This window comes from Eublepharis macularius, chromosome 4, assembly GCF_028583425.1.
Source record: "Eublepharis macularius isolate TG4126 chromosome 4, MPM_Emac_v1.0, whole genome shotgun sequence".
In the NCBI taxonomy this organism is placed as follows: domain Eukaryota; kingdom Metazoa; phylum Chordata; class Lepidosauria; order Squamata; family Eublepharidae; genus Eublepharis; species Eublepharis macularius.
Window position 1 is genome coordinate 125,881,498 of NC_072793.1, and position 14,629 is coordinate 125,896,126.

At 41.5% G+C, this 14,629-nt stretch overlaps 1 protein-coding gene across 1 annotated transcript in view; it reads right to left on the reverse strand.

Annotated features, from left to right (window-relative positions):
• Positions 1–10,909, reverse strand: part of GRIP2 (glutamate receptor interacting protein 2) — a 150,405-nt gene extending 139,496 nt beyond the window's left edge. The window contains exons 1-2 of the mRNA XM_054976398.1: positions 10,817–10,909; positions 9,863–9,976 (exon numbers count right to left, since the gene is read on the reverse strand). Coding sequence (XP_054832373.1) covers positions 9,863–9,976; positions 10,817–10,909 — 207 coding nt within the window. The remainder of the gene's footprint in view (positions 1–9,862; positions 9,977–10,816) is intronic.
• Between the last annotated feature and the right edge of the window lie 3,720 nt (positions 10,910–14,629).

Genomic DNA, 14,629 nt, shown 5'->3' on the forward strand with positions numbered 1-14,629 from the left:
AGCAGAGCAAGCCCAGGTGCAACTGCCTGAGTCAGCCAGGGCCGTGGATAGAGTGCAGGAGGGGGGCATGGCTGACAGGTGGAGCAGGGAAGAGATGAAGGGATAAAAGGGAAGTCCACCCACAGGGCATGGTGGATTGTATAGAGCATGGTGGAGTTTGGAGAGAGTAGCTGGAAGAAGTAGGAGTGAGAGAAATGAAGAATAAGAGGAAGAGCGAGCTTAGAGGAGGTGAGGAGGGTAGGGGGTTTGAAAGGCAAGGAGAAAGGGGAGACAGCCAGGACTCTCTCAGGTTGAGCAGGCCTGTGAGGGGACTGAGAGGGAGTGAGAGTGATGTATACCCCCCTCCTTCCACAGAGCAAGAGCCTGCACTGTCCCTGACAGCTTCCCAGAATCAAGGTCAGGTGTGCCGGTGCCCAGCATAGCGGTGCTCATGGCTGAGGCTGACATACTGCTAGCATTCTAGACTTAATTTCTATCAGTAAAGGGCAGGGAGAAAAGGCAGAGGCCCTTCCATGATTGTTTGGCCTTTGTGAGAGGGTACATTGGGCAAGCCTAGTAGCAACCACCACTAGAGATCTGATTTCCCTGGTAGGGGTGGGAGATCTCCCATTCCCAGCCTCTGCCCCCCCCCCACTTACTTGACCGGCAAGGGAGGGGGGAAGGTGTGGGGAACAGGCCTGGAAGCTCTGGAGCATGCCCTGGAGCACTTCCTTGTTGTGCCAGTAAGTGACATCATTGCACAGGGCATATGCTGCCCCTGGGAGCACTCCTGTGTTCCGTAGCAGGCTGATTTTGGCCCATTTGGGGCTGACTCGGGCCCATCTGGGGCCTAATTTGGCCTGTTGTGAAGCACAGAAGTTCTCAAGGGCCTTCCCGGCAGTGCTCCTGCACTCTGCAGTGGGCCAAATTGGGCCTGTAATCAGCCCACTGCAGAGTGCAGGAGCACTGCTGGGAGGGCCCTGAAGAGCTCCTGCACTTCACAGTGGGCTGATTTGGCCCATTTGGAGACCAAACTAGTCCACTGCAGCAAGCGGGAGCATGCCATGCTGCCCGGGAACGCACCCCAGGAGGCGTGTTCCCCTGCCTTTCCCCAGCTGGCCAGGTAAGCGGGGGTGAGGGGTGGAGGGTGGGAGTGCGGATGGCAACCCTAGTTCAACAGTAGTCACCCCACGTAAGGCAGTGTGTTATAGTGGTTAAGAGTTTTAGATTAGGATCTGAGAGATCCAAGTTCAAATCCCTATTCTTCTGTGGAAGCTCACTGGGTGATTTTGGACCAGTCACACACACTCAGCCTAACCTATCTCACTGGGTTGTTATGAGGATAAAATAAAAGAAAGAATAGTGTAAGCCACTTTGGGTCCCTTTGGAGGAGAATTTTTTTTTTTTTTGAAAAATTTTTATTGGGTTAGAATCCATTATTTCCACATTTACATTCAATTTTCCCCAATTTTTTCATCTCTAACCCCCTCCCTTTCCCCCCCCTTTTTGTTGACTTCCAACAGCTTTCCAACCCTTTGTCCCCTTTCCCTTACTTTTATTAGCTTCCTCTATCTAAAACAAATATATATTCTCCATTATTCTAAGCAGTACATCCTTAACTATTTTTAACATTATATGCCCAAACTGTAAGCCTTTGTTTCCATCTTAGATAAACAATTTATCCCAATTTTTCAATTTCAGGTATTTCTATATATCATAAACCATATAGATCATACATTCGTTTATATCAAACAATTTGACTTATTCTCTATATATATTACTCATTCTATCTTTTTATAATAGTTCTATATATCTCTCCTCACGTAATCAATCAATTTGACCCATCTATATCTTCAGACATTCAGTTTGGTACAAAACTTGTCAGAAAAAAAAGAAAATATTGTTAGTTAATCGCTCCTTATATTTAGTCCTTATAATTAATTATTTTCTCTATGTTCTGTTTGTTAACCTATATATATCTATATATATGTCAATCTATTAATCTGACTGCTTATTAATTCACATTTATCTCTTCTCCCCCCGGTAAAGTCTCCCCCCTCTACTTCAATACTTCAGTAGTTCTCAAACTGCCACAGTTTTCCTCCCACCTCCCATTTCTTCTCCAGGTATTGTTTCAGCTTCTCCCAGTCTGTGTTGAACTGCCCTGAGTCCAGATCTCTCAATTTTCTTGTCATCTTGTCCATTTCAGCCATATACAGCAATTTGTAAGTCCAATCTTCAATAGTTGGCACTTCTTGTACTTTCCATTTTTGCGCATACAAAAGTCTAGCTGCTGCTGTCATATAAAATATCAACGTCCTGTGTTGGGCTGGAATTCCCTCCATTCCCAAGTTCAGTAGCAGGAGTTCTGGGTTCTTATTAATTTGAAATTGTAAAATTTCACTCATTTCTCTTATTATTTCCCCCCAGTACTGCCTGGCTACCTCACACGACCACCACATATGATAGAGGGAGCCCTCATGCTTCTTACATTTCCAGCATTTATTAGAAGTATTCAAATTCCCTAGCGCAATCTTCTTTGGTGTCATGTACCAACGATAGATCATTTTATAAATGTTCTCTTTGATATTAATACATGTCGTTGTCTTCATTGTAGTTTTCCACAAGTATTCCCATGCCTCCATTGTTATTTCTTTATTAAAGTTTATAGCCCATTTCACCATTTGTGTTTTAACTATCTCATCCTCGGTATACCACTTCAACAGTACTTGGTATACCTTGGATATTCTTTTCTTATCTTCTTTAAGAAGGGTCTGCTCTAGTTCCGAATTCTCTATTCGTATACCTCCCTTTACAGAGTCCGAATTATATAAGTCTCTGATCTGTCTATACTGGAACCAATCGTAGTTAGGTGATAGTTCCTCTTGTGTCTTTATTCTAAGTTTGGATGCTTCAGTTTTAGTTATTTCTTTATACGTTAAACATTGTTGTTCATTATCAACAGCTCTCGGGTCTATCACCTCATATGGAACCACCCACAAAGGGGTTCCTTCTTGTAGATAAATTCTGTACTTCTTCCAGATTGTGTATAGACTTCTCCGAACAAAGTGATGCAGGAACATCGAGTTGACCTTTACTTTGTCATGCCATAAATATGCGTGCCATCCAAATATTTTTTTATATCCCTCTAGGGCTAATAGTTTCTTGTTCTTTAATGTCATCCATTCTTTCAACCAAACTAGGCAGATTGCATCATGATAAAGTCTCAGATTGGGCAGTTGCATTCCGCCTCTTTCCTTTGCATCTTGTAAAACTTTCACTTTCACTCGAGGCTTCTTGCCTGCCCAAACAAAATCTGATATTTTCCTCTGCCATTTTTCAAATTGTTTGGAGTCTCTGATGATTGGTATTGTCTGTAGCAAAAACATTACTCTTGGTAACACATTCATCTTAACTGCTGCAATCCTGCCCAACCATGACAAATTCAATCTATTCCATTTAATCAAGTCTCTCTCTATCTGAGTCCATAGTTTTTCATAATTGTTTTTGAATAGATCTATGTTCTTTGCAGTTAATTCGACTCCCAAATATTTCACTTTACTTGTTACTTCACAATCCGTTGTTTCCATTAACAATTGTTGTTTCTGCTTAGTCATATTTTTGCATAATATCTTTGACTTCTTTTTGTTAATGAAAAAACCTGCCAAGTCTCCAAACTCCTTGATCTTATCTATCACTCTTGGCATGTTCTCCAATGGGTCCTCTACAATTAACATTATGTCATCCGCAAATGCTCTGACCTTATATGAATAGTCCTTTATTTTTATTCCACGAATTTCATCATCTTGACGTATTTGTATCATCAGAATCTCCAATACTAAAATAAACAACAATGGAGATAACGGGCAACCTTGTCTTGTTCCTTTACTTATCGTCAATTTCTTGGTCAATTCATCATTCACCACAATTGCTGCAGTCTGGTCTCTATAAATTTCCTTAATTGCTCTGATGAATCTTTCTCCCAATTGTAGCTTTTCCATAGTGGCAAACATAAAGTCCCAGTTTAAATTGTCAAACGCTTTTTCAGCGTCAACAAAGAAGAAACCAACCTCTTTGTCACAACGCTTGTCATAATATTCAATAGCATTGATCACTGTCCTTAAGTTGTCTCTTATTTGTCTGTCTGGCAAAAAGCCTGCTTGTTCCTCCTCTATGACTTCCGAGAGCCACCCCTTCAATCTCTCCGCCAATATCTTCGCAAAAATTTTATAGTCATTGTTGAGTAGCGATATAGGTCTATAATTTTTCACATTAGTCAGGTCTTGGCCCTCTTTTGGGATCAATGATATATTCGCTTCACTCCAAGTTTCTGGAATCCTTTGATCCCTTAAAACCCCATTCATCACCTCTTTTAGGAATGGTGCCAGTTCATTAGCCATTGTCTTATAGAATTTAGCCGTAAGTCCATCTGGCCCTGGCGCCTTTCCTAGATTTGCAGATTGTATTGCCTTACTTATTTCCTCGTCAGTTACTTCACTATTCAACTTATTTCTCCAAGCTTCCGAGATTTCTGGAAGTTTGGTTTTCTCCAAATATGACGCTATTGATTCTTTGTTTACTTCTTTTTTATTATACAGCTTAGCGTAAAATTTATAAAAGGCTCTACTAATGGTAGCCTGCTCCAAATACGTTTTGTTATCTTCGCAAATTTTATTTATTATCTTCTTTTCCCTTTTCTTCTTCAATTGCCATGCCAGGTACTTCCCAGGTTTATTAGCGCCCTCAAACGCTTTTTGATTCAGTCTTTTGAGATTCCACTCCAATTCTTTATTGCTCATTGCTGTTAGCTGTTCTTGAAGTATTTTAATTTCCTGGTATACCTTCTTTTTCCCTGGTCTCTTTTTTAGCTGTATTTCTTTGGCTTTTATTTTCTCCTCAATCTCTTGTCTTTTCTCCTCTTTCTTCTTTCTTGCTCTACCATTTAAGTCCATTAGTATGCCCCTTACAACCGCCTTGTAAGCATCCCAGACTTTATTGGTTGGTACTTCTTTATTCACGTTGTATTGTATAAAAAACTTTGTCTCTCTTCTCAGTATTTCCATATTCTCTCTTTCCTGTAACAAGTCCTCATTTATTCTCCATGCTTTCCTTTTTCTCTTTTTTCCAAATTTCCACATAATTGGGTTGTGATCTGAGCCTACCATAGGCATTATTTCTACCTCCTTAGTCCATAATGCTAAGTCTTTTGAGGCCCAGATCATATCAATTCTTGATAATGTAGAATGCCTTGCAGAATAAAAAGTAAACTGTCTGCTTTTAGGATATTCTCTCCTCCATACATCTTCAAGAGTCTCTTGTTGAATCAACTCAAAAAAAAGCTTTGGTAATAGTCCTCTTTTCTTTTGTGCCGTTGTAGTCTTTTTGTCTAGTTCCAAGTCTGTCACTCCATTGAAGTCTCCAGCAAGAATTATCTGGTCGTATGCAAGATCGTCTAAATGCTTCCTTAAATCCTCAAAGAAGCTTTCTTTTGCACCGTTAGGTGCATAAAGTCCGACTACCAACACTCTCTTTAAATTCCAAATACATTCCACTGCTACAAATCTAGCTTCCACATCTCTCATAACAAATTTTGGCTGTAGCTCCTCTTTTATGTACAACACCACTCCTCTTTTTTTCTTGTTGGAGGCCGCTACATATTCTTTGCCCAATTTTCCAGATTTTAAATATTTTACATCCTGCTTTCTGATATGGGTCTCTTGCAAACAAACAATGTCACATTTTTGTTTTAGTAGCCAGTGAAAAGTATTTTTCCTCTTATTCGGTGAGTTTAGTCCATTTACATTCCAAGATAATACTTTACACTCCATACTCATGATCTTGTTGGTAAGTCTTTTTCATTGTCCTTAATAAATCGCTCCATCTCTCGCTCAGATCTGATGCGTTTTTTGGCCCCTCCAAACTCAAAGGACACTCCTTCCGGTAACTCCCATCTGTACCTGATTTTCATGTCCTTCAAAATCTGAATTAGCACTTTATATTTTTTCCGGTCCAGTAACACTGATCTGGGCAGTTCCTTCATTATAATAATCGTCTTGCCATCAATCTCCAATGGATCTTGAAACTGTTTTGTCACAATCCTCTCTTTCATATTTCGTGTTGTAAACTGCACAATCACATCTCTTGGTAGTTTCCTCTGGGTTGCTATTCTCGAATTCACACGGTATGCCACATCCAGGATAGCCACAACTTCCTCCTCCTCCTTCCCCAGGTACTCAGCCAACACCTCAGTCATCTGTTCTTGCGCTGACTTTCCTTCCACTTCTGGCAAGCCACGAAAACGTAGCTGCTTCTCCATATGTTTAGTTTCTGCAACTGACATTCTCCCCTTCACCAATCTCATCTCTGTTTGTTGCGTGTCTGCTAAATTCTCCATCGCGTCTTCTACTGTTTTAACTCTCTGCTGCGTTCCTTGTAATTCACTTCGTATTGTTTCCATACCTTTTTTCACTTCTGACAGCTCCGATTTTACTGTCTGTGTAACCTCTTTAACCTCTTTTATCAGCTCCAATTTCGTGTCCTTAAGTTCTTTAATCATATCTAAAAGTTTTTTGTCCAGGTTTTTATCCAGGTTTTCTATTGCCGATTGCCACTCTTTTTTTGACATCGTGGGGCTTGCTTTAGCTCGCTCCCACGAATCCGCTCTCTTCCTTAACTCCGTGGCGTAAAATTTAACGTTTTTCTATTTTAAATGTCCCGGTCTTCTTATAGAAATTAAATTTTAAAGAGTCCAAAATGTCGGGCGTCTTTTCTCTATGGTTTCTCTATGATTTTGTAATCCAAGATGGCCTACTTCCTCTTCCGCTGAAGCCGCGACCCTTCCCCTTTCAAAAATGGCGATTCCCTACTTCCTGCCCTCCAGCAAGGGCCGCTTCTCTCCAGCCACTCTATTGTTATTACGCACTTCCTGTCTCCCGTCTTCCCACAGCAGATCTCGCGATGGTGTCTTTTTCTCACAGCTCCAAAGCCACAGGTATTCAAAACAATAGTCCCATTTCTTTAATAACTTCTTTAAACTTAATCTCTTTTTAAATTCGATTCCTGCCGAGTCTTCCCCTCCTTTTCACTAGTCTGTTGCAGTTTAAAAATCTACTTTTTTTCCTCTCTGTTTTTATCAATCTGTCCCGTCTCAGAAGATAATGATCTTTACCTTCTCTTCACTTTTCTCGGGTTGTAATCGCTGTTTCGATTTTAAGTTCTCCTCTCAGCTTCTTCCCCCAATCGATGCTTGGGTATGTAGGTCTTATGCCAGCCGAATTGGCCCCAAAACTGCCGCAGAGATTATAGCCGACCCGTCGCAAGGTGGGACCTCAAGGATCAGGGGGAGACTCGTTGTGTAGAGCCCCCCCTCGTCCGAGATCTAGCTCACCCTAGGGTCTTGAGCGTTCTTTGCCTGCTCCCCGCCTGAGAGCAGTCGGCCGCGGGCTATTTTCACCCCGCCGGCCGGTTAAAACGGCAGTCCGGTCAGCTCCGCAAGTGGAGCTGCGTTAGACCTCCATGGATCCCAAACAGGAAGTCATCCCCTTTGGAGGAGAATTGTCAGGTATAAATGAAGTAAATCAATAATAAATATAGCTGAGGATGGGGGGTAGATAAATGGTAGGTTGGCTGGTGGGTAGAAAGAAGGAAAGGAAACTGGGAAAGTTGAGCATATGGGGGCTGCCAGGAGGAGAGGAATAGTGTGGGGAGAGGGATACGGGAGAAAGTGAAGTTCCCCCTCAAAGTTCTTACAGGTTCCCCACCATGCAACTAGGCTCATTCTGGCCAGCATCACACAACATGGCCCAGCCCAGCAGCTGGCACCACACAACTGGGTCAGACTTTTCATGGGGAACGGCTGCCAGGGAAGGGAAGAAGGTAAAGCTGAAGACAGGGAGGAAGATAAAAGTAGGTTGACTAGTGGGTGGGAAGGAGAGAAGGAAACAAAAAAAAGGAGAGGAACTATGGGAGCTTTCAGGAAAGGGAGATAGCAAATATTGGGTCCCCAAATTGTACTTAAAAAATATTTTACACCAGAAAGGCAGAGGAGAAAAGTCATGCTGGAGATCACTTCACAGATAACACTGTTCACTGGCCATCAGATCAACTCAATATATGAAGCTACACAGTGCTTTTTTGCTCTTTTAAAAAGTGACAGTAGTCAGTAGGGATCCCATTCCCTCAGTGGGAGCGGGGGATCTCCTGCTCTCAACTTCTGCCCCCTGCCCCCTGGCTGGCGGGGAAATCGGCCTCCTGGGCACATTCCTGGAGCCGCACGACGACGCCACTCCTGGGAGCAGCATCATTGCGCAAGGGCCCAAGTCTCATCTGGGTTCAGTTTATTCTTCCTCAGTCACTTGAGTAATACATTGAGGCACTAGCTCAATACAGAAACCATAGCTCTTAATGATACACTCAAGGTGACAGAGAACTGGGTGTAATCAGCCAAAAGATCTAAATACAAGTAGCTGGGATGCATTCCCCTTATCTGCTGCATTACAAACATCACCTACTAGTGCCACTAAAGCCACCTCTGTTCCCACTAAGGCCTAAAGCGTGATTGAAAGGGATCAAGGGCACATATTAGCTTATTAATGGGAAGACATATTTTAATAAATATTCCCTATTGAAAATAAGCCACTTAGAAAAGTAACTGCTGCTTCATTTTTTTTTCAAACAATGCCAAGGAGGAAGTGGATATGGAAGATACACATTGACAAATACATACAATAATATGATATTCCTAGCTACAATATGGCCAAGTTGAACTGATCTATGCAAAGGTATGAAAGCCAAGACAAGAAATAAGAATGTCTGATATTACTCAAATCTAAAATCTGTGGCAAAATACGAAGGCTGGAGAAGGAGGTAGAACAAAAATGCACACATGGGAAGCAACTGTATAATAAATAGGTTTGCCAGGTCCCTTGAGTCCCCTGGCGGGGGACTGGGAACCTAGTACTCACCCTCCGTGGTCTCCATCATTGCTTGTTCTGCACGTGCTCCTGGCATGTGTGATGATGTCACTTCTGGGAAGTGACATCATCACGTAGGTCAAAGGGCGGCCCAGCGAGTGCTTCCACGCTCACCAAAGGGCAGAATCAGGCCTGATTTGGGGCACAGGGGGCGCGCGCCCCCACGCTGGCCAGGTAAATGGGGTCAGGGGGAGGAGGTGGGAGCAGAGGATCCCCTGCTCCAAGCGGGGGAATGGCAGCCTTAATAATAAATCATGCCATTCACTTATAGATATGAAACATAACTAATAATATTATGAATGAATGCTGTCCCAACTCCATGCACATCTTCTTGGAAGTAAAGGGCAATTGACAGAAATTCATTCCATGCAAATGTGTTTCCAATCATTACTAATGGATGGGGGAGAAGAGTGTGTCATTGAGTATTTTAAATACTTTTTAAATGTCAGGTATGTTTTGACGTTTTATTTTAGTTTTTGCTTCCTTGGGGACCCTGAATTGAGTGGAAAGGCGGCCTAGAAATGTTTAAATAAAGAAGGCAATATCCCTAATCTTGAAATATAATTTCCAATAGGCTTCAGACTTACAGCAGCACTAATAATCTCACCCACCCACAACCCAGTACAAAAATATGCAAGTCCAAATGTTGGGAAAACCATTCTTCCCATAAATAGAAAACTAGTTCACCCACAGCAGAGCATAACAACAGCGCAACTGAAAAGGCTCAGAATCCTCTTTGCCTTCTCTCTCCGGGCTCAGAGCTTGTTCAGTACCCCCATCTACCAACCTCTCATCTCCTCACCCCTGCCTTGCCCTCCCTACATCTGACAGTTGTTTCAGTGTACTTATATTCTAAAGGAACAGAGAAGATGACAACACTCCCTGACTGGATTAACCTCATGGCTTTTCACCTTCCAACCTATCTGTGATTTAGTTTTAGTTTTCATAGAGGTCACAGTGCTGGACCGAGCCCAACTTTCCTCCAGCTCTGCAAACTCTGCCTTTGCCTTGGAGCCTTTAGAAACCTTAGAAGGATACAATTTACAGGGTTAAACTACAGTTTCAATCCATTGCATAGGTGTTTAAAAAGCTTGAAATGTTTTTAAAGAGTCTGCAAAAGCTAAACTACCACCTGCCAAAGTGAACTGGCAATGAGTGGATAGACTTCTATACAATAGGTGGTACACATTAAATATTTTGAAAAATAGAATTTGTTTGAGCGCTTAAGCCAATAGGAGTTGAAGACTAAGAAGATTTTAGCATACCACACAAACTGTTTCTCTTAGGGCTTTTACAGCCTTTCGTTGTACATATAAAGCTCTGCTCAAACTCTCCTAAATCTTACGAGTATATAATATTTATACGAGTATAAATATGCTTCTCCTACCAGTATTCAGTTAAGTAGCAATATTTCAGAAAATAAATAGTGATTTGTGTGAGCAGGATTATGCATCCTGGCAAAAAAAAAAGTTATTAGGAAAATGAAAAGACAAGCCACAGATGTTAACACTTCAGAACCGATAGAAACATATGCAGATTTCAGCACAGAAACCATCCACTGCACAATGGCCAAACTGTGGATTTGGGGAGATCTTTTCATTCTAGCAGAGACAAGGATGTTGTCAACAGCTGTTGAAAAACTGAGCATATCCTTGCAGTTATAGAAAGAGGTAACACATTTGTCTGTACTTCGCAGGACCTTGAGAGGTAGAGGAAAATATGAGGGTATGGTGCAGTCAAGCAAACTGAGTAAAACAACACCACATTCCCATATAATATGTAGCTGATGAAGCAGTCAGATACTTCTAAGTCACAGATGGGATATACGACAGCAACAGGTCCCCCCCCCCCACACACACACACACCCTTTGAACAGAGCAAGCAGCACAAGTCATCCACCAGGTGACATGTGGAGCACTTGAAAAATCCACAGCCTGAATTCTAGCTCCAGCCACCATCGTGTAGGATGCAGTCTGTTGCACCCAACATGAATGAAATTTGCTTATCTCATCTGACAGGACAATAATGGTCTTAATAACACTGCTCATTTCCACAAACTATGAAATCCATCCTGTCTTTTCACTGATTGCTGTAGCCAAGATTTGTTCACCACATTCTTGGAGTAAACTCTAAAACAGGGAGAGGGGCTACTAGACTTTAAACTTTACCCCGCACTGATCCATTTTGGATCAGATTCTTAACTACCCATGAAATTCATGTTTTTACTCTGGACTAAGTTCCAGATCAGACTTGGACTGGTCTATTATCTCTAGTTAACTCACAGCTGAGCAAGGCACACTGCTATGAGTGAAGAAAGCAGGATAAAGTGGCATGATCTTGATCTATGTACAAGGAGCTTTGTGATGGTGACCAGGTTTTTAAAGATACAGGTTCATTATGAGATAATGAAAAGAAGGAAAAAAGCCTCTCTCCTTACACTTTACAAGCACATCTAACTTCACAACAATGCAACTTCATTTACTGAAACGGTCTCAAGGACAACTGAATGGATAGTCAATTTCAATTCCTTTTATTTATTTATAGTATCCTGGGGCACTTACACATGATACAATACCAGTCAGGATTTCTGCAATGTACCCTGGGAATTGTAAGGTTTTTGGGGGGAGGGTGGGGTGGCATGATAACAGTTAAGTCAAAATTGGCAGGCCCTTCACAGAAGTAGGGTTAGAGTCTAGGAGCAGTAAGAAGTACACATGTTTGAAATTAGTTTTAATCTGTAGCATAAACACGCCCTTCATATATCATTTAAGGCTTTGTGAATTGGAGTGTGTGTGTGGGGTGTGTGTGTGTCTTATTCAAGTACATATTTTGCTATTTGAATTTTGAGTCTTTATTCCCACATGACCTGAAAAGGGAAATGAAAAAGTTCTAAAAGTGTCAGAGCCTTAGCTTTACTATATAACTTATCTCTCCAAGACTCCAATATTGTGTCATTATGTATCAGGCTCTCAGCAGATGCGCTGACTATCAGGCAATAAACAACAGATAGCTCTCAGACTTCCTCAAGCCAAAAGCATCATTTCTACAGGAAATTTAAAAAGTTGTCTATGGTTTTCAGAACTTAACTTCACCCACATCTATGCCCCTATTTTTGACCACTCCAACTTTATCACCTTTTGTTTATGAGATGATCCTCACAGCCCCAGCTCCTCGGCTGTATTGTGGGGATAATAACACTGACTTTGTTCACTGCTCTGAATGGGGCACTAGTCTGTCTAGAAGAGCAGTATATAAATGCACTATGATGATGATGAGGAGGAGGAGAATGAGAATGCCTGCACCATGGAGACACCTCTGCTAATGTTTAAGAAGTCAACGTCATGCAATCTAATAATTTTCTAAGCAAAAGAGGTCATGCACTGATGTGAGCATCCGATATGCTAATTAGAATCCAGCTAGAATGCCCTGGCAAAGCTGCTTTCATGATGATGATCTGTCATCAGTGTATGAGGACATATATATGAGACAGACATGTACAGATAAATCTTCTGTGAATCCAACCAGAGCTGAAAACACCTCATAGCTCTGGTGCAGACGAATACACACACAAACACACATCACTGTGAAGCCAATGTCCAAAGGACACCAACAAAACTAGACATACCCAAAATGCAAAATAACTGTGCCAGAAGCAGCACTAGATTAAACTTCAGAGGTCCTTGAAATTTGTCACTGATGGAAGACATAAAGCTGTCCCTTTTCCTACCTGATTACTTGGTGCCTACCTACCAGTGGCCTCCTTCTGTTCAACGTACTTACTGCCTCTCCAGCCACTGGAGACTGACCCTTGCTTGATTTATTAGAAACATTTATATTCCCCTTTTTGGAACAGAAGTATCAAGAGCTAAACAAATAAATACAGACAACATACTCATAATAAGGATTTGGGCCTGTTTGGGGCCCAAATTGACCTGCTGCAAAGAGCGGGAGTGTGCCCAGGAGGGCTTTTCCTCCTGCTGGCCAGGTGAGCGGTGGCAGGGGGCAGAGAGTGGGAGCGGGGTATCCCATGCCTCCACCAGGGGACCTGGGTATCTATTTCATCATGATGCAAGCATGCCAGAGAGAAGCTGAAACTGAAACTGCATGCTCTTCTATCATTTCAGCATGTCCTCTTATCCTGAACCAACTAGGCATGAGAGAGGGCTCACATTTTAATGGATGGGCGAGATATGTAACAATAGAAACCACTTAGAGATGCTTAGGTAGCTAGCTCTCAAGTTTTAGATTGGCAGTTTTCATATGTAGCAACACATTTCTTGTTTTACTGTTTGTTGCTTGAATAAAGAATGCTTCATGCTTTTGGAGACACTCCTTAACTAATAAACTTTTTTAAAAAATTAAACTGAGTCTCAAATTCATGTCTTGTGTGTGGGTGCACCGCAGAAATGAACCCTGAGATTGCGAAGCCCTTTGAGAAAGGAAGAGCTTTCAGTCTCACAAGAGAATGCATCCTGCCTGCCTGATTACAGGAGTGGCTATGATCAGCAGCACCCAGAATTGGGAGATGAGGTGGTAGGTCCCCAATATCTGAATTTGAAAGAGTCATGATAGAATTAAGCCTCTGTCTTAATTCCTCCTTTCTTCCCTTTGTAATCTGCCCCATAAAAAGGATTCTCAGTTTGACTTCCACAAATATCAGATGTATTAAGTGGTGACTCACAAAATCTCATACTGAAATAAATGTTAGTCTTTTAAAGCATCACTAGTATTTTGCACTAGTATTTTGCACTATTTTGCTACCATAGACTAATACAGCTACTCGTTTGCGACCCTTCGAGATCAGTTCTTTGGCTTTTCAGGAACCTAGCGATACCTTAAACTAGCAAGATTTAATTCCAGAATAAATTTTGGTAAACTGGATATAATGTAGTAGGCAGGCATACATTTATGTATGAATTTATGAGAAAAAGCAAACAGCAAGGTCAAAAAGCCATGAAATGCAAGAAATACCAGGTGAGGGTGCTGTGTTACACCACTTTATGAATTGTAGATGAGCAGTCAGAAACAGCATAAGAGAAATTCTGAGTATACTAGAATCTGAGTGTTAATGAAGAGTTGCAACCAGTATGGAATGAGAAAGTATTTCTTCATGCAATATGTAATTAACATAAAGTCCCTCACTTCTAAATGTGATGGCAGATAGCTTTTTAAAAAACTGTGGATCACAAAACCAGGCCATTCACTGATAAGGTAGGAATAACTATGTATTTTAATGTATCATTTACTCTATTATACTGTTTTCAGTGCACTGCTGTCTAAATTTTGTAGTCTGCCTTGAGGTTCAACAGGAAAGGCAGGCTATAAATGAACACACACAATTTAGGCATAAGAATACAACTTTAAATTAATCCCCTGCCCCCAGTTCCTAAAAATGGCCTGATAGAGACTGAAAATGCTTCCGAAGGGACAGAATGTTGACAGCAGCTTACAGCTGAAGAAGAAATAAAAGCGGAGATCAGTTTACAGGAGCACCTTACTAGCCACTGTTCGAGAAGCAACGTTGGGACTAGGTTGTCTTTTTATTTGTTTTTATTTACTTGTGCTATTTATAGCCTGCCTTTCTCACTGAGACTCAAGGCGGATTACACAGTGTGAGTCAGTATACACTAAATATTAAAGGCATTTCAATAAAACATGTAACAGGTATATACATGCAA